The sequence below is a fragment of the Pelmatolapia mariae genome, linkage group LG1 (assembly GCF_036321145.2).
Source record: "Pelmatolapia mariae isolate MD_Pm_ZW linkage group LG1, Pm_UMD_F_2, whole genome shotgun sequence".
Lineage (NCBI taxonomy): Eukaryota > Metazoa > Chordata > Actinopteri > Cichliformes > Cichlidae > Pelmatolapia > Pelmatolapia mariae.
In genome coordinates this window covers 19387194-19414411 of record NC_086227.1, presented here as the reverse complement: position 1 = coordinate 19414411, position 27218 = coordinate 19387194, and the positions used below count along the sequence as shown (strand labels likewise).

The 27218-nt window shown below is 40.5% G+C and overlaps 1 protein-coding gene across 1 annotated transcript; it reads left to right on the top strand.

Annotated features, from left to right (window-relative positions):
* The first annotated feature begins 1868 nt into the window (after nt 1-1868).
* strc1 (stereocilin 1) lies at nt 1869-25753 on the top strand. Its single transcript, XM_063469412.1, has 29 exons — nt 1869-2511; nt 2633-2657; nt 3052-4387; nt 4727-5551; nt 8153-8221; nt 8308-8418; nt 8545-8699; nt 12892-13078; nt 13805-13920; nt 14557-14686; nt 14776-14958; nt 15490-15540; nt 15634-15828; nt 16825-16965; nt 17433-17494; nt 17654-17789; nt 17889-17977; nt 18148-18283; nt 19213-19409; nt 20898-20988; nt 21287-21458; nt 22308-22483; nt 22631-22786; nt 22940-23082; nt 23183-23331; nt 23486-23583; nt 24073-24223; nt 24740-24742; nt 25659-25753. The coding sequence occupies exons 1-29, from the start codon at nt 1869-1871 to the stop codon at nt 25751-25753; spliced, it is 6021 nt and encodes a 2006-aa protein (XP_063325482.1).
* The last annotated feature ends 1465 nt before the right edge of the window (nt 25754-27218 follow it).

Here is a 27218-nt window from a genome sequence, read left to right as displayed (position 1 = left end):
CTTCAGCAGAGACAGGCATTATAGTGTTAGCAGTTATGAAGACTGTTCTCTGGCCTGTTCTCTCAGCAAAGCTAAACTTTTTCTCTACATCAACAAAAAGGATTTAACAAAAACTTTTCTGAGGGGGTTTCCTGCTTACATTTCAGGACATTTACAATGTGGTCAGCACCAGCTACTTGCATTGTGTGCATCTTATTTGGTGAGTACAAAATACTGTTTTTAGCCAGTCTTAATTTAAAAAAAAAAATAAAGTAAAATGTTCCTCTAATGTAGTATTACATGATAAATAAAACACAAATTGAATTAAAAATAATCAGTTAATTTAGCATTATTAGCTAATAGAAAGTCTTGACTTTTCCATTGCAAGTATCATATATCGTGTGAATAGTAAACTTGATTGTTGTTTCTCAATCATAAAAGAAATCAATATTTGTTTCCTACTAAGCAATACAGTCATTTTGTATGATATGGGCATGGATGTCACGGCTTTTAATGATTTTAGTGAGTGGTTCTTTTTCCAGGGTGAAATAATTGTACAGCATACATCTTTAAAAAACAAACAAACAACAAAAAAACAAGTATTGGTTGCACAAGTTTGGATTCATTTTGGTTTTTCTCTTTTCCACACAAGGTCAGAAGGATGCATACAGGTTCAAATACATACACTCACTTTTCATAAGTGATGCTGAAGGCTCTATGGTGTCTTATAACTTGACAAGACCAAGGTGTATTAAGATCTCGTCACTGATCATGATTGAATAGAGGTGGTAGTTTCTCTTTGCCAACATAAAAAGGATTTGTCTGACAGCACTCACTGGGCTGGCCAAAGTCCAAGGAGCCATTTCTAAACAACTGCAGATTCCACGATCATCAGTTGAAATAACTGTACATAAATACATGTTCTTAAGGTGTGTCTCCGCTTCGCAAAAATCTGAAAGAAGACCTGAACTGTCACCTTCAGATGAGAAAAAAATAGTTAGGATGTTCAGGAACCACCACAGCTCAAGCCAGCCATGAACTGGAAACAGCCTAATGTCTATGACAAATACTGAGCTGTTTGGCCACAGTGACGAGAGGTATGTTTGTAAGGCTTTCAAACACAAACCTCTGACCTTAGCCCTATTAAAAAAATGTGGACTATGCTAAAGCCAGGTTGGTGTCAGGAAACCAACCACTTTAAATGGACTCTTCCAATTCTGCCAAGAAGAGTGGTCAAATACACAGCCAGAATGATGCCACCAGCTTGTTCATGCCTGCCAAAAACATCTGGTCAAGGTGAAATTTGTTAAAGAACATTCAACCAAATATTAGTGGGGCTGTATGTATACATTTGAGCCTATATATGTATGCACTGTGTAATTTTAACCCCGTGTGACTTTGGGAAAATTCCAGATAACTTCAAGCTTGTGCACCGAACTCGTTTTTTCAAGTCACTAAAGATGTATGCTGTACAACCATTCCACCCTGAAAAAAACAGTTCAAAAAAACGATTTAAAGCCCCCAAAGTACCATGACATTCATGCCAGTGAACGTTTGACAACAGTTGTAGCTTTTTTTTTGTTGTTGTTTTTTGTTTTAAATTGTCTATATTGTCTATTTTGGTACCTAAAGTTCTGTTTCTTTTTAGCCTTTTGTGTACAGCGCTTTGTGACTGCCTGTCTATGAAAAGTGCTTAACAAATAAACTTTACTTACTTACTAAAAGAGGCTTCAGACTTCAGTTAGAGTAAGAGCTTGCTGAATACATAGTATAAAAATAACACAATGACCTTCTTTCTTTCTTTCTTTCTTTCTTTCTTTCTTTCTTTCTGTTTAGCATCAACAGGAATCATATGTGATGTCAAGCAAACGGGTTTGCAACCCAAATTAATGCAAAGAACCACAAACCAGACTCCTGGTGAGGGCACCAAGTTAGAAGAAGATATCCAAAAAGTTATTGATCATATCCACTCTCTATCTAATGGAGATACACGCAGCTTCAGCTCCTCTACCACCAGAGCCGGTTTTGACTTAAACACATATTATGGTGCCCTGATGAACTTGTACAATATTTTTCAGCCACTGCTGAGAGAAAACTTCTTAGATGATCTTCCCAAAATAACAATTTGCATTCTGTCCGGGAGAGAGGACTGTGGACTGGAGGCAGAGCTGACAAAGACGGTGTCTCTGGAGTTAGCGAAACCACTGCTGACTTTTTTGACAGCTCTGAGGTCGCAGACATGCTCTTCACTAACCACTGATGAAGAGTCAGGCAGCTTCTTCAGGACCTACCTCAGGATGGGGGATTCAGCAGCGTTAAGTGGTTTCCAGGAAACATTTATAAATATACTGTCGAGTCTCTCTCTCTCTAAAAACTTAATAAATGTGTTAGGTGGACTCATAGATACAACAGTAACATACACCTTAAGGTTTGTGGCGTTATTAATCCAAGTACCAATGGACTACACCAGAATAGCTTTACAGTTTGGAATAAAAGTCCCAGTTTTAGATGAAAAGGAGACCTGTCAACAAGGTAAAGCATTTAAAAAAAATACTTGTATTGTTATATTATGTAATTTTTTTGTATTCCAGATATTATTATTATGAATTCTTCTACAGTTTTATGCTAATTAGATTTCCTGTGTGTTCTCCAGGAGACCTCAAGCAGCTCATTATGTGGTGAGTCATTAGTAAAATTTGCATAAACTTCATCTTTAAGCTGCCCTGTGGAGCTTTTTAACTACATCAGCACCACAGGGCAATGCTTTTCCTTCTTTACAAAACAAGGTTGCTGATAAAGCAGGAAGAATTACTGCTGTGAGTCGTATAATAATCCTTTGAAAGTGCCGGCTGGACACATTATGTAAGTGTTTTATCCCTCAGTTAAAATTGACCACAAGATGAATGTAGACACTAAACTAGTAAAGCCCCACTAGATCTTTTTACCATGACTTATACCAGTCAGTCACAACATTATGACCACTAACAGGTGGAATGAATAACACCAATGATTTCTTATATTATATTTGATGTATAAAATGTACAATAATAATTAAATTCCTGTTTTGTTCAGGGGAATTAAGAACAATGTGAGCTGGTCTTTGAGTACATCACTGATCGATATCCTCCTGGACATCTTCCTCCCTCAAGATCAGTCAGCATTCATGCATCCAGGACCTGAATGCCAGACTCCTCCCAGTGCGCCCTCCCAACGCAGCATTTCATATGCAGAAAACAGCACTATGAATTATTATGACACCCTGTGTGATAGCTACAATCTGGCCACCATCAACGACACAATGTGTGCTGAGATCCTCTCAAATTCAGGAGTAGAGTCTTCCACGCCTGTGGTCACGTTTTGCGAGGCTCTAAGCTCCCTCAGCTCCAACCAAATTAAGAATGTGTGGAGCAACATGTGTTATGTTATTCAAACGCTGGCTTCTCCACTTGTTAGCAGGTCATCTGACTGCAGTTTTGACAACGCAGGGCCGGCCCCTGCCGCCACCCCTCTCCCTAAACCTCGCCGAGTTGCCAGGGAAGCCTCCAACCTCAAACAACTTGCATGCAACTACAACGACTGGTTGCAAAATAATGTGGACCCTGTCCTTGTGTCACTGTGCAGTGACAATGAACGTGTGGAGTTTGTGAAGCAGGTCTGTAGCAATGCTGTATTGATGCGGAAGCTGCTATCTGAAAAGATGAACAGCTGGTTGTACGGATACTGCGCTAACTCCTCTGCAGACCCCGGCTACATGGTCAGTGAGTTCTGCCAGTATGACCAGTGGCTTAACAAGTTCACAAACATGGTGGATACCTCCCTGCTGGTGTTCTGCATGAGCCTCGACAGTGTCAGACTGACCAAACTCATCTGTGAGAACACTGGCTTCTTTATGTTTATAATGTCTAACCCTGAAAATTTTCAGTTCATGCCTAACTGCACAAACGTACCTCCTCCACTGCCAATCCCTGGCTCGGATATGCAGTTAGATTTTTGTCAGTACTCTGAGTGGCATGAGATGGAAATTACCAAGGATCTTTTGACAATGTGCATCCTCTTCGACCAGAGCGGTTTCACTAAAAAGGTTTGCTCTAATGCAACATTTTTGGATAACCTTCTTCTTAGCGCACAAAATACCTGGCTTGAGGAACACTGCCGCACCTCTCTTAGCTTTCCACCCCCCGAGCCTACACAGGCCTTCAACATTGGAATGTGGTGTGACTACAATACGTGGGGAGAACGACAGGTGGACGATTCTGTGATCGGACTTTGTTGGCAGAATGATCAGAGTGCTTTTCAGAAGAATGTCTGCTGCAAGCAGTCTGTGTTGGAAAAGCTGCTGCAAAATCCTCTGAACAAATGGCTTACATCAGTCTGCACAGACATGGAGGAAATAACCGTACCACCGCAGGTGGGTGTTTTACCTGGCAAGAATAAACATATAAAATCTAATTAACAAGCACAAAAAAGAAAGAACTGTTATTTTAAGTCTTATGTAGTAAAATAAGCCTGCATGAGTCTCTTATAAACAAAATCATCCCATTATATCCCAAAGTCTGAACATTTCTGTTCTGAAATCTGAACCTATATATTCTTATCCACTCGTGCATTTTGTATCTTTACAGAAAAAAATAAACTAAAGATAACAGCATTAATTGCATATACAACAGTAAAGCCATTTTCTAACTGTTTTCTAATCATTTTCTAACTTTTTATTCTGATGTTGTGTTCACCATAAATGGTCCTGTAGGTGTGCAAGTACTCTGACTGGACCCGTCCCATCATTGTGGACATGACTGAGGTGGCTCTCTGTGCTGAGATGGACCAACTTAACTTTACCTCCAAAGTCTGTGCCAATAATACAGTCCTACAAAACCTGTTGGCCAATCAGGACAACACCTGGCTAATACAGCACTGTGCCAACTACTCAAAAGACCCAGGGACATCTTCTAATAAAATTGTGGGAGGTGTGACTAAACAGTGTCAATACTCCAGCTGGATCACATCTCCACCAGATGCTGCACTCCTGGCTCTATGCTGGGAGAATGATCAGACCAATTTTTTCTTATCCATTTGCCCTAATGACGGTCTTCTCCTGTTTCTGTCCCGTGAGCCATGGAGCCAGTGGGTGAACAGGATGTGTACCACCTACACCACCTATACCAATGCCACCACCACCAACAACAATAGCAACAACAACACTAGCACCACTACGGACCCTAATTTTTGCCTAGCAAGAAATCTGGTGAAGGAGTTCAACTGGAGCTGCCCTACCATCTTCGCTTCAGCCTGTCAGCCGTGTGCCACTCAGAATATGGTCCTGCAGACAGTAGTGCGCTGTTGGGTAGACAGTGTGCGGTCCAGGATGGTGGATCTGCTGACTCCACCTGTGGCTAGAGCATTGGAGCAGGCAGTCAGCACCACTGTGGTTGTCCTGTTATCCCTGGAGGAGGTTCAGATCACCCAGTGGCATGTCACCGAGACAATACGACCAAGTGTGCTAAAATCTGTGATCAACTATTTCAAGTTGGAGGACAACTCTGACAACAAGAGAGTCTTGCTACAGTGTTTTGGGGTAAGTGGTTCTTTCATGCACTCATGTGGATTATCAGTAGTGTAGTAGTAGATACTCAGTAGTGGAACAAGTAGACAGACCAAAGGTTTAGAAATGCTCAAAAAAGGTTCTTTGCATTTTGCTCATGTTAATGTATTACAGTTGGTGATATATACGATTTTTCTGTTTTTTGTGGAGCTGGTAAAGGCAGAGACATGACTAAACTACTGTGTATTACCTCCACAAATGTTGTACTGACAACATGTAGGCCTTTGGACCTTTGACGTCTTCTTTGAGGTCAAATAAGGTCACCTTTAAAAATACACTTAAAACGTTAGTGTGTTGGCGGTTCTTGGTGTCTGGGCGCTCATGTATGTACCGACTCACTCCTGGTGGCTGCTTTGCGGGGCCTGGCGCCTGTGACCCGGCTGGGCCCCTTCCGGGGGGTGGGGTGCCCTCAGGCCTCTGGGCCTGAGGCCAGGTCCTCTCTGGCACAGCTGGCTGCTGGCAGAGCCCGCGGGCACGTCACTGCAACCCCCTCTGGCGTCTGCTCCGTGGCTGCTGGGTGACCTCTCGTTTGGGGCTCTCCTCAGCTCTTCCCAGGAGGGTGGCACGGTTGCCCCTGTGGTGGTCCTCCTTGGGTCCTCGTACTCTGGGGCCTCTGGATGTCTGGGGCCTGGATCTCCTCCATACCTGCTTCATGCCCTGGGGGACAGGGCTATGGCTCCCCACACTCCCTAGCAGAAAGTTACATGGAGAAACCTTTTGAATACAAGCATGCTGATCCACACAGGTGTACACACAGGTGTTCACAGACACAAACTACACCTTTCTTGGCTGCTACCTCAGAGCACATTGTGCGCTGTTGATCTTGCGTACTGCACAATAACATGTAATATTTAGTATCTACTGTTATCTAGTTTATTGTGATGGTGTTGTGTATTTGTTGTGTTTTTTTTTTTGTTTGTTTTCTCTTCTGTTTTTTTTCTTATCTCCATACAGGTGATCCAGGTGTTTTTTTTGTTTTTCTTTTTTTTCTTCCCCCCTTTCTCACCATCTCTTCTCCCCTGTATTTTTCTTTCTCTCCCTCTCTTTCTTTCATTCTTGCTCCCTGTCCTATGCCCCAGTCATGTCTGTCCCGTCTGTAACAACCGAAAATCAAATCAAATAAATAAATAATTATAATAAAAGTCAATCAAATGGACCAATATGGCAAGGCCATGATGATCCAATTGGTAAAGTAAATCCGCTTGGCATCTTTCTTGGCCTTCAGACAACAATTCTGATGGCTAAAGATCCAAACGGGACAGGCAAAAAAACAAAAAAGAAAAACAAAAAAAGAAAAACACGTGAAATTTTGTTGCCTGCAGTGTGTACTGGAAACATGCTCATTTCACTGACCTTTGCTCATTCAAGAATTTAAAAGGTGCCCAACTCAAGGACTGAACCTGCCTTGTGTCTACACATAGCTTAGCATCAATGTTAAATAGCGTTTTAGGCACTTTGTTACTAGCAGCCTGATACAAAAAATGATCTGTTCCCATTTCTTTAGTACAATACAGGTATAAAATTGTATTTTTCCACCAACAAGGTGATTTTTAAAGGGGAATTCGCCAGAAACTTGGCATATCTGTGTGTCCCTAAAAGAAACTAAAGTGAAAAAGTGAAGGACAGAAAGAGAAGTGGCAGGCCTAAAAACTATCTACAGGTTGTGATATCTGAAAATCACGACATTTAAAAATGGGGAAAAAATCCAGCAAAAACCTGACACACTTCCTGAGAGATGCATCTGGTTCTTGTTGGCTTTTTTTCAGTGGAGGCTCTGTCATAGTTTGGAAGTCCATTTCGATCAGTGGTATTGGAGATCTTCAGATTTTGATCCACCATGCAATACAATCTCGAAAGTATCTGATTGGCAAGAACTATTCTGGAATTTTCTGCTGTAACAATGATCCCAAACACGTAAAAACATACTTTGATAGAAAAAAATCCCTATAAAAAAACCTCATAAAAAATGAGGTGTGGCAAAGTATTGCCCAGTCCTAATGCATATGTACTATGTTGATTTCTGTTTTTTTTTAACTATAACTATTTTTGTTATCATATTATTGAATTGTCATTATTACATTGATCTGTTATCTATGTAGATTTTTTGGTGGTTTGAGATCATTTGCTGTGCTCTGTTTTGCTTTGAGGCTCAGCGAGAGTCTGATAGTCAATGAGAGCTGATCGAGTATATTTTAGCACCTTTCTCGGAAATTTACTCTGTAGGTTAATCAGAGCGTAGTGTGAGTAGAGATTCACCTCATCTTTTATTCAGAAAGACTCAATCTGTTTCTGTGTAGTTCCGTTCATTGGCTTTATCATTCATCTAATTATTCATCATATCACTTACCATTAGCGTCATTTGACCTTCAGTGTACAGCCGGCCTACAGCTGGTGTCCAGTTACACTTCTGTCACTGATATCCAGATGATGAGTCTCTTCCTCTGGGTGTTAATCTCTCCTGGCTCACAACTGATTTGACACTTACAATAATGTGTCAAAGGGGACAATTGTATTATATGTGTCTGATGCTCCTTCTATAAGGTGCTATTATAACTGCATATTTCCCTTCTGTAGACGGTCCTAAGCAGCCTGCTGCAGACGGGAAGAAACCTGCAGAACACTGACGAAATGCTTCTCATTAAGGTAAGATATGTTGCATAATAATACTAATGCGAATTGCCACAATATCCAGTATGTGTTTATTGCTCACATTCTTTCCACATGTGCAGGCGTACTTCAATTTATCGCTGAGCAGCCTGAGGCCAGTGCTCAAAGAAGCTCACAATCATACCATTAGACTCATCCTTCAGTACTACGCCAGTGTCAAAGACACACTGCAGGTAAATAAGACCACCACCACATCCGCCTTTTAATTTCCCTCCCCAGAAGTCTTAGTTGTCAGTTTATCTGTTGTATCTCTTTGAGGCACAGTTTTCTCGCTGACATTGTTTTCTTCCGTTTGCTAGTTGCCCAATGAGTACCTGTCCACCATGGTGTCAGAGATACTGCAGACTCACCTGGTAAAAGATGTTACTCTTTTCCCTGAGCTTGCTCCAATGCTGACTAAAGCCAGCCCAGCTGACATCCAAGCTTTGCCTCCCTGGCAGAACAACATCAATGTGTAAGTGATGGAGTTTCTTTACTAATGAGCCCACTACTCATATTATGCATCTAAGCATTATTATTTTTGTAATTTACCACATGTCCCGTGTGAGGGATTAAAACGGTGTCTCTGGTTCCTGAAAGGCTAACATTTTCATTTTGTTCTTGGAACAAAGGACATATTGGAAGTAGGACATATTTTGCTGGACATAATTTTAAACCAAAACTATGAGTTTTGACTCTAACTGTGGCTATGTTGAACCCTTACAATAGTATGTCCACAGACGGGCATTTTATCAGGTACAAATTTGCTGGTCTTGATTGGACCTCCTTTACAACGACCTTAATTCTTCGTGCCATAGATTCAACAATGTGCTGGAAACCTCCCGCAGAGATTTTAGTCCTTATTAATATGATAATGTCACATAGTTCCTGCAGATTACGTTGGCTGCAGATTATGTTTGGCTGCACATCCATGATGTGACTCTCCTGTTTTACCACATCTTAAAGGCGTTTTACTGGCGTTTTATAGAAATGTTCCTCGCACCATTACACCACCACCACCATGGTGACCTTACCATCTCAGCAGAACTTAAGACTTATCAGTCCTATCTTCTATTGTCTAATTTTGGAGAGCCCATGTAAATTGCGGCCTCAGTTTCCTGTTTGTAGGCGACATTAGAGGGACTCCTTTGCTGCTATGTTTCATTTAGAGTCACATAAATCGTCTTTTTCCCTCCTTCCAATGCTGGCTTTGAACTTCAGCTGGTCATTCTGACCAGGCTTACATGCCTAAATGTGCTGAGCTGTCCATTTACATGAAGAAGCAGCTGAACATGTGAGGCTATTAAAGTGGCTCCTGAGTCAATGATAAAAAAAGAAAGATAGCATAATAGGTGTGAAATTTAAAAGCATCCATTCTCATTTTCAGGTTAGGATGAGGTGCTTTTACTCAAAGAGATGGAAAATGGGTCGTGCTTTGTATCATTTTACTTTGCTCATTGCTGAACATTCACTGAGATACATTTCAATATATTTTTCTTCCCTGAGAACATGCCTCTGGGATCTGAATGAAGTCAGAAGTGAAATGATACATTGCCATGGAGAGTCCAGAGCATCCATTATACATTGTAAATAAGATAAGATAAGATAAGATAAGATGACCTTTATTAGTCCCACACGTGGGAAATTTGTTTTGTCACAGCAGGAAGTGGACAGTGCAAAAGTTATGAAGGACAATTAGAATAAAATAAAATAAGAATAAATACAGTACACAACTGTACAGAATAGAATAAAAATAGAATACTATATACAGTAGAATAAAATAGAATAAAATATACAATAGGATAAAAATAGAATACAAATGCTATATACAACAGAGTGAAAAATACAACGGTGCCAGAAAGATTATTGCACATTTGTGTTATTGCACATTTGTGGATGTGTGTGTTGATCAGTTAAAGTCTTTGTTGTGGAGTCTGACAGCAGTGGGGAGGAAAGACCTGCGAAATCTCTCCGTCCCACACTGTGGGTGCCGCAGTCTCCCACTGAAGGAGCTGCTCAGTGCTGTCACAGTCTCATGCATGGGGTGGGAGATGTTGTCCAGCAGGGATGACAGCTTAGCCACCATTCTCCTGTCACTCACAACCTCCACTGGGTCCAGAGGGCATCCTAGAACAGAGCTGGCCCTTCGGATCAGCCTGTTCAGTCTCTTCCTGTCCCCAGCAGAGATGCTGCCACCCCAGCAGACCACACCATAAAAGATGGCTGAGGCCACCACAGAGTCATAGAAGGTCTTCAGGAGTGGGCCCTCCACTCCAAACGACCTGAGTCTCCGCAGCAGGTACAGCCTGCTCTGCCCTTTCCTGTAGAGGGCGTCTGAGTTATGAGTCCAGTCCAGTTTGTTGTTCAGATGAACACCAAGGTACCTGTAGCTGTCCACAGTCTCAATGTCCATACCTTGGATGTTCAGTGGTTGCAGTGGAGGATGTTTGTGCCTGCGGAAGTCTACCACCAGCTCCTTTGTTTTACTGGCATTGATCTGGAGGTAGTTCTGTAATGCAAGCTGGTTCTCAGAGTAGATCTTAATCCAGATAATGCTTGTTTTCTTTGTTGCAGTTGTTTTCCAGTTTCTCATTTTGGAAAATCATTTTCTTGCTGTAAGAAATCTGCATCTTAAATATGTACCTGTTGGCCATGGATATTTAACCTAATATACAGGGTGGGCCATTTATATGGATACACCATAATAAAATGGGAATGGTTGGTGATATTAAAGTCCTGTTTGTGGCACATTAGTATATGTGAGGGGGCAAACTCCTCAAGATGGGTGGTGACCATGGTGGCCATTTAGAAGTCGGCCATCTTGGATACAACTTTTGTTTTTTCAGTAGGAAGAGGGCCATGTGACACATCAAACTTATTGGTAATGTCACAAGAAAAACAATGGTGTGCTTGGTTTCAACGTAACATTATTCTTTCATGAGTTATTTACAAGTTTCTGACCACTTATAAAATGTGTTCAATGTGCTGCCCATTGTGTTGGATTGTCAATGCAACCCTCTTCTCCCACTCTTCACACACTGATAGCAACACCGCAGGAGAAATGCCAGCACAGGCATCCAGTATCCGTAGTTTCAGGTGCTGCACATCTCGTATCTTCACACCATAGACAATTACCTTCAGATGACCCCAAAGATAAAAGTCTAAGGGGGTCAGATCGGGAGACCTTGGGGGCCATTGAACTGGCCCACGACGACCAATCCACTTTCCAGGAAACTGTTCATCTAGGAATGCTCGGACCTGGCACCCATAATGTGGTGGTGCACCATCTTGCTGGAAAAACTCAGGGAACGTGCCAGCTTCAGTGCATAAAGAGGGAAACACATCATCATGTAGCAATTTCAAATATCCAGTGGCCTTGAGGTTTCCATTGATGAAGAATGGACCCACTATCGTTGTACCCCATATACCACACCAAACCATCACTTTTGTTGGTCCAACAGTCTTGGAGGGATCCATCCAATGTGGGTTAGTGTCAGACCAATAGCGGTGGTTTTGTTTGTTAACTTCACCATTCACATAAAAGTTTGCCTCATCACTGAACAAAATCTTCTGCATGAACTGAGGGTCCTGTTCCAATTTTTGTTTTGCCCATTCTGCAAATTCTGTGCGCCGATCTGGGTCATCCTCGTTGAGATGCTGCAGTAGCTGGAGTTTGTAAGGGTGCCATTTGTGAGTAGCTAATATCCGCCGAAGGGATGTTCGACTAATGCCACTCTCCAGTGACATGCGGCGAGTGCTACGCTGTGGGCTCTTGCTGAATGAAGCTAGGACAGCCACTGATGTTTCTTCATTAGTGACAGTTTTCTTGCGTCCACATTTTGGCAAATCCAACACTGAACCACTTTCACGAAACTTAGCAAGCAGTTTGCTAACTGTAGCATGGGAGATGGGTGGTCTCGTAGGGTGTCTTGCATTGAAATCTGCTGCAATGACCCGGTTACTGCGTTCACCAGATATCAACACAATTTCGATCCGCTCCTCACGTGTTAACCTCGTCGACATGTCAATGGCTGTGAACAAAGAGAAACTTGTAAATAACTCATGAAAGAATAAAGTTACGTTGAAACCAAGCACACCATTGTTTTTCTTGTGACATTACCAATAAGTTTGATGTGTCACATGGCCCTCTTCCTATTGAAAAAACAAAAGTTGAATCCAAGATGGCCGACTTCTAAATGGCCACCATGGTCACCACCCATCTTGAGGAGTTTGCCCCCTCACATATACTAATGTGCCACAAACAGGACTTTAATATCACCAACCATTCCCATTTTATTACGGTGTATCCATATAAATGGCCCACCCTGTATAATAATGAGACTGGAAAAAAAGGGGAAATGGTGTTAGAATGAATTTAATCATTAGGCTGCTATTATACTTTGATTTTTATATGACTTAAACTTTAGAGATTTGAAGTCTCTGATAGTCTGTTAATGAGCTTTAGGCTTGTTCAGGCCTTTTTGTACCTTTGTAAGAATTTTAATATCTTTATTCTAAGTCAAGCTAAATTTAATGATGCCAGCCAGTACTATACTATATGCAGTAATTCAAAGAAGGTCACATATAAATAAGTTTATTATTATTATTTTTTAACTCTTCAGCAGAAAGTTCAAACAAACCTTATTATTTTAATGTTTTTGCTCCAGTCGGAACAAAATTAATGAAATCTTAAAGAGCATGACCCCGGACCAGCAGCAGGCCTTTGGATTGTGGTACAGCAAAGCATTGTCCCCCTCCAACATCACCAGAGGTCAACAGTCGCTCATCAAGGACACAGGAAACCTGATCGCCTACCTGCCCTTCCAGAACTTCCAACACCTCTCAGCTGCTCAGGTAACGGCCCTCTGAGCTCTGACACCTGGCAGGGAAACTTGAGAAGCAAGCAGCTAGTTGGATCGGCCCCAGGGCAGAACACAGCCACTTGTCACACGCTGGTCAAAAGAAAGCACAGACTCATCTGTCTCTGTCACTACTGTGGGTTTTATTCTAGGGGCCAGTGTTCAATAAGTAATATTGGGAAAACATGAATTAGGAATGAGCATGGCTACTGATATTTCAATACTAAAGTAAGAATAAATAAAAGGTTTTAAAGGAATCATTTCAAACTTTGCAAAAAAAATGAGAAACCCCCACACAAATTGACATTTTTACACTTTATGTTTCATGTGAGTTTCTTAAAAGCTTTGAGTTTGTTAACTTTTTAGCATTAGATGTGCACAAATGTGTTATGCTATAGAGGCAAGGAAGTAAAGAAACATACCTTTCCAAAGGTTTTACTATAATTTACCTTGGATGGTTTGCACTGCTAATAAATACAACATATAAACAAATATTACCTTCCATTTAGTCTGAATTTAAAAAAGCATGGGCAAAGGGGAAACATACATGTTTGTCTTTCAGCTAATCCTTGTTTAAAGTGCACTGCATGCAGTCTTTTTATCCTCAAATTTTACACTGTGCTGTTTTTTTTTCTTTCCTTGTCACTATATTGCAAAATGTATTGGCCCATTTTTAATACATAATAGTGATATGTCACTTTTGTAATGCTTTCATCGGCAGCTGCTTGATGGGCTGGATGTGTTGCAGAGAAACACCCTTACTCCACTAAAGCAGGAATTCGTAGCACGCAACCTCATCAGCACCTACAGGAACCTGACAGCTCAGGACTTTTCCAGGTTTGGAATGACTATAGGAAGGCATTTCCAACATTTTCCTTCCATGTTTTCTTTTTGTAATCATAGATAAAACCTGACAGAACACAATGTGTTGATGCATGCTTAATAATCCAGGAAAGGAAATAAATCCCCCAAAAGTTTCAGCTGTATGCAGCATTTTCAGCAAGGGAAACATTTCTTTATCTCATCCAAGTGAAATCGCTGAAGAAGTTCTGGGACAACAGTAATTAGTTTTGATGTAATGTTGCTGGATGATCTTTTTTAGGTGCATTTGAACCTTTTATTTTATTAATATAACTTAATAGTTTGTCATATATACAATCTACTTGATTGACTTCCAATCCTCATAACTAAATTTGCTTTATTTAAAAAAAGTATCACCTACACACAATATTAAAATTTCAAGGTTTGTTGTAAAGTTTTTTAAATTATTTGACAGCATGTGTACTGATTAGTTAGAAATGCCTTGATTTCTTTAGGTTATAGAAACCTTTAAAAATGACACAAAAACCTTTAAAATAACCAATCAAACCAATTAAAAAACTAAGATCTTTCTTTCTTAAAAATAAATACATGTAACATTTTGGCAGGTGTTTCCTGTGTGTGTGTTGTTGAAACATTGCTTTGTGATTTCAGGCTGGGTAGTATCACATGCCTGGCAGACCCAGCTGATCTCTATGTTTATAAAGGCACCGAGGCTTTCAGTGTGATCCGGGAGAGTATTATGAGCTGCGCACGTAAAGGACTCCGTTTGCCAAGTGACCTGGTAGGAACAGAACTCATGTGCACTGTTTTTTTAAATGTATGCTTTCATGTAATAATTGCTCTTTTTGTTTGTCTTAACTTTGTTGGCAGGTTTTCAATATTTTACTGAACACCACCGAGCTGCAGGTCCCGTCTGCAGTCCCTGCTGAGCGCCTGGCAGAGATCGCGCTCCTCCTGCCCTCGCTGGGCGTGACTTTCCTGCAGGGTCTCTCTACGTCTCAGCTGCTTTCTGTCCTCCCCACCCTGAACTCTATTCCGTTCAGTCCTGCACAGGTAGAGGAGTGAATTAAACCTGAAATCTATACCAGAAGCTGGTAACCACAGTCATCATCTGTAATTGATGTAATTTTCTTTCTTACTAGCAAATTGACTCTTTTCTTTCCAAGGCCCGGTTTCAGTGAGTGTACAATCATGTGTTTGCAGTAGATGGTTGGATTTCGTAGCAGCTGGTGGGAGTTTTATATCTTAGGAACAGCTGACAGCCTGGCAGCCTGTCTCCAGCACTGGTGACAGGCCTCATGAAGAACAGACCTAAGCTTTACTTCATCCTCTGCTCTCATCTGAACTGAGGCCTTTTACTTTTTCCTCAGCCTCACAGCTGTTGGTTTCATATGTCTTTAAGGAGTCTTGCAGAGAAGTAACATCTTCAAAGCTACACATTGTTTGTGCCATTTCGACCGAAACGGTTGTGTGAACAAGTGTTACTAAATCCCACAAGACTTTCATATTTTAGGAAACGGTGAATTTAACCAACATGTTGACGAGGTGTTTGAATGATTACTTGTTTTGTTTTTAATGTTTCAGGCAGCTGTAATAGTAGACAAGCTGTCTTCAGTCAGTGGAGTAAGTTATTTTGTAAACTCATCACAGTGAAGTGAGTTCAGTTATTGTCTCTGTATTTTTGGGCCTTACACTCACATCATCATCATCTCTCTCCCTGCTGCCCAGTTTATCCCAGACCGGCTGGGGGAGCTCGGCTCTCTCATTGTAGGAGTGAAGACAGAGACCTTGCTGACGCTTACATCTGATAAACTGCTCTCAACCCTTGTTGCTATTTCACAACACACACAAGGTCTCTGTCTGCTTGACAGAAAAGGCCTCCTCCTCCCTCCACAAGCCAATGCTATAGCCACCAAACTCTGGGTAAAACACACATACACACACACACACTAAATGCCACAGTTTTAATTTGCAGAAATGCACTGTATTTGTAATTTACTGTATTTGTTTTTGTTATAGCCATGTAATTGACTTTGAAAATTAAAGGTGAACTCTTTTCTGTCTCCTCCTTTAGTTCAAACAGGGATCTTTGGGCTCAAATCAAGGGGTTCAAAATGTGGGTTTACATGAGGGTGATGGACAGCTTGACAGATGAGGTCTGGAAACTGTGATGTTTGCAGATTACATTGTGATCTATCATGAGAGTAGGGAGCAGGAGGAAGAGAGTCTGGAGAGGTATCCACTGGAGAAAAGAGGAACGAAAGTTAGTAGAAGCAAGACAGAATACATGTGTAAAAGTAAAGTTGCATGAAGGTGAAGGTAGATGAGTTTAAATACCTGGACAGTGCACAAGCGAGGTGAGTGCAGCCAGGGTGGAGCTGGTGGACATAAGTATTGAGGGGTTATTTGTGACAGAAGGAAGCAGCAAGCGTGAAAGGGAAGGTTTACAAGATGGCAGTGAGAACTGCTGATGTACGGTTTGTCTATAGCTGTACTAATAAATAAAAACACAGGAGGCTGAGCTAAAGATGGCAGAGTTAAAGATGCTTAGATCTTCATTGGTACTGACCAGAATGGACAAGATTAGAAATAAGTACATAAGAGGTACAGCTCAGGTTGAGTATGTTGGAAAAAAAGTTAGAGAGGCAAGGCTGAGATGGTTTGGACACGTGCAGAGGAGGGAAAGTGGATATACTGGCCAAAAGATGTCAGGCAGGAGGAAAAGGGGAAGAACACAGAGAAGATTCATGGTAGTGGAGGAAGATGTGGAGAACGCTGGTGTGACAGAGGAGAATGCTAGGGATGGGGTGAGATGGAGGCAGTGGCACCTCCTAAAGAGAGCAGCTGAAAGAAGAAGAATGCATCTGTGCCGAGCACCTGCTGCAACGCTTTGTGTTATCTTTACTGTGTTTAAATCAGGGCTTCCCAGAAGTGGTCACCTGGTTGAACGATGTAGCTCCTTTGCTTGGCTGCACACCCCTAATCAGTGTTCTTCCAAGGAAACGTCTACTTGTGAACAGCCTCTCCAATACATCTACAAAACCCTGGAACACGCAGCAGGTATCACAACAGCGCACATCTGTGACATTAGCGCCTGCTTTGCATTACCGCAGAGTGGTAATCAGCTCGGCTTGAATAAATATAAAAGAAAGTTTATGAGTGAAACATTATTAGGAATTCAAAACGGGGAAAGGAAAAGGAAGGAAAGCGTAGGAAGTTTACATCTTTATGCACTGTACCAACACTTCCGGTATATGAATACGTAAAAGCTTCTCACAGTGAAGCAGGGAGTTCTCTGTTGTGTTTTGATCTCTTCATGTTTCCTCTTATTGGATATGCTTCCTCTCGGTTGTGAGAAGGTGTGCATGACACTATCTCGATTATCTGCTAAATTATTAAGTGAAGAAGCAAACGCAAACATGGCATCATCAGCGACACTGTGAATGGATCAGCCTCTGAATGCAACCGATCACGCAAACCTGCACGCTACCACTACAACGCCAACACTTTTCCACTTTCTTCCCCAGGCTAAAGGAATTTTCAGAGAGGTTCTTGATACTAATCCAAATCTGATCAAACAACGTTTCTTGTAAGTACACTTAATTTGACGGACAGATGAACATGCAATCATAGCAATTATTTTCTTGTCTGTTTTCAAAATATATGAACCCCTTTGATGGTTGATGCTCTTATTTTCCAGCAATTTTGCAGCTTTATAAATTAACTATTGTGCATCTATTGACTCTAGGAGTCTGGGAACGCTGGTGCAGGGTGTGAGCTGTGCTGTCTTAAGAGACCGTTTTCAGGCAAATCCGTCACCTTCTTCAGTAAGAAGCATCCTGGCCTTGCTCAGGCAGCAGCCTGGTCTTCTTCACACCTCACTGGTAATTACACATCAATTAATTCCTGACATTTAAGATATTTACGTTAATTCAAGGATCATTAATGTATGACTACTATTATGTGTCTGTTGTTCTGGACAGAAAAACTGTATAATCGAGGTGCTCTATCAGTTTGAGTTCTTCTTTGAACTGCTTGAAGATCTTGGAGTTGAAATTGCACTTTCAATGCCGTAAGTCCAAAGCTGGCATTATAGTTACTGCAGAGAAACTTTAATCTCCATAAGAATTGCATGCCTTTAGTGAAAAATGAGTATGTGTGCAATGCAGGAGACCCTTGTGTGCTCTTTGCCCTGAAACAAAACTCTGGATTGTTTCGGTCTTGTGTGTTTGTGTCTTGCAGGGTGAGTGCCATAAAAAGGTTTACCACAGATATGATGAACAGTCTCAGGAGGATGATTATAGCAGAACCGCATCACCTTCTCCTGCTGTCCCGAACAAAGCAGCTGCTGCTGGTAGATAAAATGGCGCAGAGGTTGGTAAGTAGAGCCTGATTTCCCAGTGTCCCTTTTCTGAGGTTGAATGGAAAAGAAGCTACCAAAAGAAGATAAAAATGATAGCAGTTATCTGGATTTATTCTTGTGTTTGTCTTAAAATATAATCTGAGCTTCTTCCAAGTTTTAGCGAAGACCAAAAACACCATTAAAATTAGCAACTGTCAATTTACAAACAGCGGAAAAGTAAGGTGGAAGTTTAAATATTCATCCATCATCAGTTAGGAACATAAGAACTGCACAGTACTCGGTACTCACCACAGAAATGAGCACCTTGCTAAGATAACACACATCAAAAAAAGGTGCATCAGTGTTTCTTATAGGTTCATTTCAGTGTGGATGTCTGTGAGATCAAGTTCAGTAGATCAGATTAGTTTGGAGTCCACACCTCACCCCCATACAGATACTGTTGAAGGATCTCAAGAGTGTATGACACCTTTTAAAGTCTGATCTGCAGGTATCAGAAATGTTTGTTTAACGTTACTTCTGCCATAAAAGGTGCCAGCAGTTATTAAATCCACTAGCATGTTGAATTTTGAATGTATGCAAGCAAAAAGGTTTTTATTAAAGAGTATACACTGCTTCTGAGTTTTTGTTAAATAAATAATGACATGGTGTAATATGTCATGTGTTGTGTAATCTCAGGTTGTAAGACGTGGTTAAAAGCTAGTTAACTTTTTACTATGTCCTAAAAAGTAAAACCTTAGAATTGCATTTTGCAGAATTGCAGAGGGTGTACTTTCTTTTTACCATGAGCATAGATGAAATGTTAGAATTGAGATAATCAGGATTTTCCAAAGAGTTAATAAATAGTTTTTCTCTGGCAGCTTTTAGTTAGTACGGTTTTCTTGTTTCCCATGTCTCTTGAAATATCCTATTTTTTATTTATATATTTTTTTGCGCTTTATTTGCAGGACATGTATACAGGCGTGTTCACGGAGGAGGAGTTCCGTTTGCTTGGCATCATGGCACCGTTTGTGGTAGATGAGGTTTTTATTCAGGTGGACCGGAGGTTCTTCATTCAAAATCTAGATTTCCTCCATGGGCTCTGCTACAGCAGCACCAAGATGGAAATTGTGGCTCGTATTCTCCAAGAGCCTGCTGCCTTTGGGTAACATTACCACAAACCGAACTGTCTGCTGAAAGGAGATACAGTGTTATTCAACATTTATTCAACAAGTGATTCTCAGGAGAGCAGCAAGACCGAGCATCTGTGTGAGCTGTAAAATAAATAAATAAATAAAATTAAAATAAAGATTTGAAATTATAACATGTTACATAGAAAGGTTAAATTGGTCTTTAGGTTAAATGAGAAATAATGACAAGAAACAGTATTTAAGAACCCTTTCTGTGAGCAGCTCTTCTTTAGGTCACAAGTTTAGAAACACATGTACGCTAATCCACATTTTGTCTTTTGGCCCGATTGTTTCCTATCAATCCCAACCAGCCGCAGCAGATGGCTTCCCCTTTCCTGAGCCTGGTTCTGCCGGAAGTTTCTTCCTGTTAAAAGGGAGTTTTTCCTTCCCACTGTCACCCCACTTCTTAGGGAGTCATCTGATTGTCAGAGTTTTCTCTGTTATTTTCCTTAGAATTGATCTTACAATACAAAACACCTTGAATTGACTGTTTTCATGTGGTGCTATATAAATAAGAATAAATTAAATTGAATTAATCACAAAAATAATTATAATATTTTGTGTGGTGACTGAGCTCAACTGCTGAAAACTGAATTTAAGGTATATAATTAATTAATTTCTGGCATTTCTACAGCATCTATAGCAGTTGAGGTGTAGGATTAAGAAGACAAAATATCTTTGCGTTCCCTGTAAGGTCACTTACCCAGCCTACGCTAAGCTTCAGCTGATAAATTTGATCATTTATTTATAGCTCAGTGATGATGAGCCGATTCCCTTCACTGCACTTTTATTATGCTGTTTTTATGTTGATATGCACTGCTCTTTTTATATAGATTTGTATTATTAACGTTGTATTAAATTGGATAACTAATATAATGTTAATATTCCCAAACAATCTAACTGTAGTTTCATCACTCCACAGTTGGTTGGGGTGTTTTTTTGGCATGTCAACCTTTGTTGCGATCATTAGTTTAGAGTTCACATCATTTTTCCAAGCTACATTGTTACTGTTGAAATTATATATTCATTGTGAAAAGGAAGAATGCAATGAGTTCTGTGTTAATGATTGAACTGGACTATTTGTTCATAAGTGTAAGTTGGATGTGACAATTTTAGGAATGAATTTTAAAAAACTGTAGTTCACTTACTTTTTCTTGCACTGTATTTATTATGTATTGCCACGTCAACTGCATCATATATATACTAAATGGGTGAGAATTTCAAGAATGTGAATGTATCCATAGAATATTTAGTTCACAGAGGCATGAATTAATCAGCAAAGTCTAACGCAGCAGGTTTTAGAAGTTGGCCTTGTAAGGATGTTTCCTTTAGAGTTTTCATAGGTTTTAAAATGAAAATGAACTTATATGAAATTTATTTTCAAAACTTTCCACTGATAGAGGCTTTTCACACAACCTGAGATAAAAGGAACAATGATAGCATGATCTTGTCTCCCCCCATAGCCCAGTGCAGAACTGGGACCAGACAACACTCAGTCAGGTGGACCGCTTTCTCTTCTTCCTGCCTCAAGACAAACTGCAGCAGATTTCCCTGGTAAGTTTATTGCTGCACTTCTTTCAGTATTTAATACTTAATATCTGAACCCAGAGCCTGAATAGTTCCCCATATTATTATTACTTTTTTCAAAGTGCAACACATTCGCTGAGTGTCCAGAAGTCCACAGTGGAGCTTTGTGTCAGAACTTGATCCAATGACATGTTAAGTCACAGCCTGTAAAGAAATCCCTCGGGTGTCACATCTCCAAAAGGTGTCAAGATCTGGTGATGAGGTTGCTGTCTTCCTGTAACCCATTCAAATGTGCGTGTTGCTGTCTGTGTCTGTGTGCCCGCAGGCATTGATGACTGTGGAGCGAATAGAGAAGCTGTTCATGAGCCACCATCAGTGGGAACGTGGGGACGTCGGGATGCTGTGTTCAGATGAGACTGAGAGGAAGACCATTTTTGAAAGGCAGCAGTTTGTTCTGCAGTTTTTCCTGGGCTTCCTTAAACTAAATTCCCAGTCATGTAAGCCTTACTTTGGTTTCCAAAATCTCTTACAATAACCTTGTATGGTTTTCATCAAATTTGGTGGGATTAAGAATTTCTTCAGTGAATGTAGCATGCTCTGCTGCCTTTGAAGTGTCACAAGACATGACCTGGACCCATACAAGGGCTCTAGGGAGGAAGAAGTTCATATCAGTCTACAGAAAGCAGACTTTAGCTTTCTGTAGTTAGTTCTGTTTAAGCAGTTTAGTTAGCTTATGTTAGCATATACTCTTGAAAAAAGGTGAAACAACCAGCGAGGATTTGTCCAAATGGAAGGGGTAAGCCATTTGGTCCACAAACAGCATATTGTGGACCAAATGAATGAATGAAAAATAGGCAGTGGCGTAGTTAATATAGCTTTGTGATGCTCTCTATTTAGTATGAATAACATAGTTAAGGTAGTGAGTGAATTGAAAATACAGAATGATAATGTTTATTTTTTGTTTATTATACAATCACGTGACCAGGCTTGATGAAAAAAAAGTTTTATCACCTCTAAGTAAAGGCTGGAAAATGAACTGAAACAGTGGTCCAAAAAAAACTAGTTATTAACCCAACCATTGTTTTGGAGGGAATTGTTATACTTCTAAACATTGTTTGCATTATTGTCTTTTGGTACAGCTGAAAGCGCAATACATTTGTGCATATGAATGTCTTTGCAAATTGACTTTTGTAGCAGGAGAACTTGCTGATCTTCTAACAGTGAAAATGAGCTTCTTGAATACATTTTTCAGAAAGACTTTGGCTAATACTTTTCAGAAAACAAAAAAACTTGACAACTTTCATAGATAATCTCCTGATCATATGTTTGTGTGTGTTGCTGGTCAGTGACTCCAGTGGTTCCTACTTGTGAGATTCTGCATACAACAGCCCCCTCCGTTTGGCTCTCCAGCAGTTTGACTAGCATGCCTTCATCTGCCTTCTCCAACTGTCTGGAGCTGATGGGTCACGACCCGTTTCTTGCATCCTACCAACGCACTGAAGTGCTCAGGAGAGTCAAGCAGGTCAGACTGATTGTTAATCTGAATCAGTCCAACAAAAACCTCTTACATGTGTTTCATTTGATGATGGCCAAAGTTTTCAGGTCTTAATACTGTGTTTCTGCTCTGTCTTTGCTCCCGGCCTCTCTGTATTAACGTGAATATATTAAGATATATGGCCCAGTCGCTTCCTTCTCCCAGGCTGTGATCTCTCAGCTCGGTGTAATAGCGACACAGCTATCATTAGACGAGCTGAATGCCATTCGACTGACTGAGCGGAGAAGCATCGCCGCTCTGGGCACAGTCAGTGACTGGAATAGCAGACAGGTAAGTACTTTAGCCACTGCAGTTCAAATATTTACATGTTACATCAAAATTGCTTTGTCTTTTGGGCAGTTTTTATGTCGTCTGATAAGAATAATACCAGCTGTGGCATTATTGTGCTGTATTAGACTGGTTTATAACTTGTTGTCGTCCTAGCTGGCCACACTGTTTTCCACCGTGTTAAACTCCACCAAGCAGAATCCGAGCCAGCTTGACTCCAGCACTCTGGTGGCAATGGGATACATTGTGTGTGGTGCTAAAGCCACAGAGATGAGGTCTTTCAATCCTATAGAGCTCAGGTGCGCACAATATCGGAAAATGCTTAAATGAAGCGCTTTTTTCAAGTCCAGTTTGACACTTGAATTTACTTTGTACTCTGTCTCCCTCTGATGGCTGCAGTAAGGCGGTTCTCAGGCTGGGTCGGCTGAGGCTGTCTTGCTCAGAGGAGCAGCTGCAAGCTCTTGTTGAACTGCTAACCCACAGCCTCGCTTTTGGACTCATGAGTTCCTGGGGCACCGATGTGTTCATTGAGATCGGAGTCCTGGCAGGTATTGTCTATTCATTGTCTTTTCCACATGAATTTTAGTTTTACTATGCATAGTCCTACATCTGCCTTAATGTGTGGTGAGAGATTTAAATCAAAGACATTTTGTTTTCCTCTATGCTTTGCTGTAAAAGCATTTGATTTTGCTTGTTTTTCAGTGGGTATCCCAGACATGGCCATGTCAGCGCTGGTAAAAGAGCAAATTGAGGGAATCGCACCTTTGGCTATCTCAATGATGCCACCAAAAAAGTTTGCTGTGAGTCAAGATTTAATTAAACCAACCATATCTTGGGTGTTAAACATAAAGCACGGGGGCCAGAAATGAACCAACAAAGACTCCAATCCGGCCAACTGGATGGCTTTAGAAAATGTGAAGGAGGAAATACTATTTTGGACTGTTAAATGTGTTTTAATAACTTTTACAGCAATTCCTGCTAATGACAAACATTCCCACAGCAATCCATACTACACCACAGTATATTATGTCAGAGATTAAACGGGCAGTAAACCTTCTTTTCACTGACAGAAAGATTAGTTTCACTGGTCAGGGCCGATTATTGTAATACCAAGGTGAGCTAAACTACACTTAGATATGTGTAAAAAGTACATAATTTTTAGTAACATTTGTTTTTTACAATAAAAAAAAATGTATTCCTGTTTTTGCGTCCATCTTGACAAGTCTTTATCATGTCTTTAATTTATCTCTCTAAATCTATCCCCCCGCTGTGTGTTTTGTTTTCAAAAGGTGGTATTTTCCCAGGAAAAGATCGCCATGTTCTCCTATGAGCAGGCTGTTGCAGTAACTGATAACCAGCGCTCTGTTCTGTCAGACCTCCAGAAAACAGCTCTAGCTATGGTGCTGACACCCTGGGACGATAAGCTTGTAGACTTCAGAGGTAAAACCTGAATCACTGCTGTCCACTGATAACCATTAAACTTGATTTGTCTTCTTTATGCATTAATCGCTTTACCTGATGAAAATATAATCGCCCTTATCAAAACTCTTACCAAAGTTTTATGCTAGTTTAGGTACATCTTGCTGTTATCAGGTTGGATCCACTTTTGCCTTCAGAACTGCCTTACTTCTTAATTCCTCTGAGATTTTGCTCCATATTGACATGATAGCATCATACAGTTGCTCCATATCTGCAGACTGCACAATCTCCTGTTCCACCACATCCCAAAGGTGCTCCATTGGATTGAGATCTGGTGTCTGTGGAGGGTGTCTTAGTGCAGTGAGCTCATTGTCATGCTCAAGAAACCAGTTTGAGATGATTTCAGCTTTGTGACATGGTGCATTACCCCGCTGGAAGCAGCCATAGGAAGATGGATACACTGTGGTCATAATGGGATGAACATGACACATCAACAACAATACTCAGGTAGGTGTGCGTTGTTAAAACAATGCTTAGCTGGTACTAACCTGCCCAAAGTGTGCTACATAAATATATCTATCACACCATTACACCACCACCAGCAGCCTGAACTTTGAACACAGTGAACCAACAATCATTTTTGTGTTTCCATGCTTTTTAAGCCAAATTGTGACCCTCCAATCTGTTTGTCCAATTTTGGATGGCCCAGTTAGCCTCAGTTTTCTGTTCCTAGCTGACAAGAGTTGTTTTCTGCTCCTGTTGCCCATTTTTTCCACACACTTTGAGCCGCTTAGTACCATATGAGCATCATTTAAACACAACAGTCTGACTGAGTACTGTTGCTCATTACATCCATCCCATTATGACCACAGTGTACAATCTTCTGATGGCAGCTTCCAGCAGGAGGAGGTCACCAGCTCTCAATCCAGTAGAACACCACTGAGATGTGGTAAAACTGGAGAGTCGCGTTATGGATGTACAGCTAACAAATCTGCAGCAACTGTGTGATGCTATCATGTCAGTATAGACCAAAATCTGTGAGGAATTAAGAATTAAGGCAGTTCTGAAGGCAAAAGGGGACCAAACCAGTACTAGCAAGCTATACCTAATAAAGTGACCTGTGAGTGTATAAATTATTACTGTAATTTGACTCCCAAAATCAAGGCTGACGATAGCTGCTGTTGTTTGCTTGCTGGTTTCAGCACTTTGTTCTCATTGTACTTCTAGATGTTTCCAGTGTGCTTTCTTTTCTAACAGAGATTATGAACATTATGCCTTGCTGGATATGCTATGCATGGATACTCTAGGTGTGAAGAGAGTGCCTACAGTGATATGATTGTCATTTTTCACTGTGATTATTATTTTTTTTGTTAATGATATTCTAAGTCAGATAATCTGCCTGAACTATATTTTTGCATAGCTCTACATTTGTAATGCTTTTGCTGAATTCCTGTAGGGAGGTCACTGGGGTTGGCGTTGAGCCACAGCCCCCTGTGTCTCTTATCGGGACTGCTGATGCTGCTGACCGTCCTGCTCTGCCCTGACACATGACCTCGTTCACCCCAGCCGAATCAGGAGACCCCCTCATCCACATGATGATTGTCAGTCTGCGCAATGCTGTATTTCTTTGAAATAAACAGCATTTAAAGCTTTCCGTACTCTTTTTAGCAACACTGTAATTGATCTTGTATAACTATTACTTTAACATCAACATTTAGCACTGAAAGAACAAAGTTAACAGTTTGAGACAGTAAGATCTGTTTGTTTTAATCAGCAAGTCTATCTAATACCCACAGATCCTAGACTATTTATTTATTTTTGTACAAACCTATCTAAACACTTTACTGTCCCATATATATCCTTCTCAGGGATGCCATACCTAGAAATAATACTTAAAAATGATAAAGGTTAGAATATAATTGTTGTGCAGTTATTATGAGAGAAATCTGTTGCAAATGTACAAAGTTATTTATTTTTGGGGAACTATAGATTTATGTGAGTAATAGTGATAACACTTTCTATATATCTGTCTATTTTGAGTTATCTTGATTACAAAACAATACTTAGTAGGGCCTGATTGTATTAGTATTGATCAACTTTGATCTGTTGTTGCTGTGAGTTTTGCACTGTTGTGCACAATTGGTGGTGTGATTAAAATTAATCTAAATGATCAATAAACTGAACCAATCTACCTCTGATTGACTCTTTTTATTGCTTTATTGCTTGTTAACAGAGCTGTGTAGTCTTACCCACAGCTCTGGTCACCATTCAAAAAGCATTTGACACTACAGATGACAGATTGCTAAAGATAAAACCGGAGATAACGGTATCAACGGGATGGCACATTCCTGGTTAAATAGTTACCACATTGATAGATACCACTGTGTGCAAATAAATAATAACTCTGGTTTCATTGTGAGGTTCAACAAGGAGGGCCCTAAACTGTTTATACCATAGAAAAAGTTTGGAATAGCTTCTGAATGCAGTTGAAATTACCAATAAATCAGATCAAAACAAAGCTTATCATATTTAGTAACAGACAAATAAGGAATGAAGTCAAAATCATGATCACTGATGATGAAACAGAAAGAGTGTATGAAACTAGATTTTTTGCAATGGGTAATTGGATATTAATCACATTTGCAAGGGTCGTATAAAGAATTCCTTTTCTTCTTTCGGTTGCTTCATTTAGGGGTCGTACATCACTCTTATTTTTAAAAATGGGTGCTAGTACACTTCTCCATCCCCCTGGCATCCTCTCACACTCTAATCTGGTCCACTGCCCCCTCTCCTGGATGTCTCCTCCACAGTTATGTCATCTGGACCAACTGCCTTTTCACTCTTCATCCTATTTATAGTTTTCCTTGCTTCCTCTTTACTAATCCTCTGCACTTCCTCATTCACTGTCCTTCATCCATCCTCAACTTTCTCTCATTTTCGTCATTCATGAGCTCCTCAAAGTAGCCTTTCCACTTTCTCAGCAAACTTTATTCATTACTACATTTCCATCTCTATC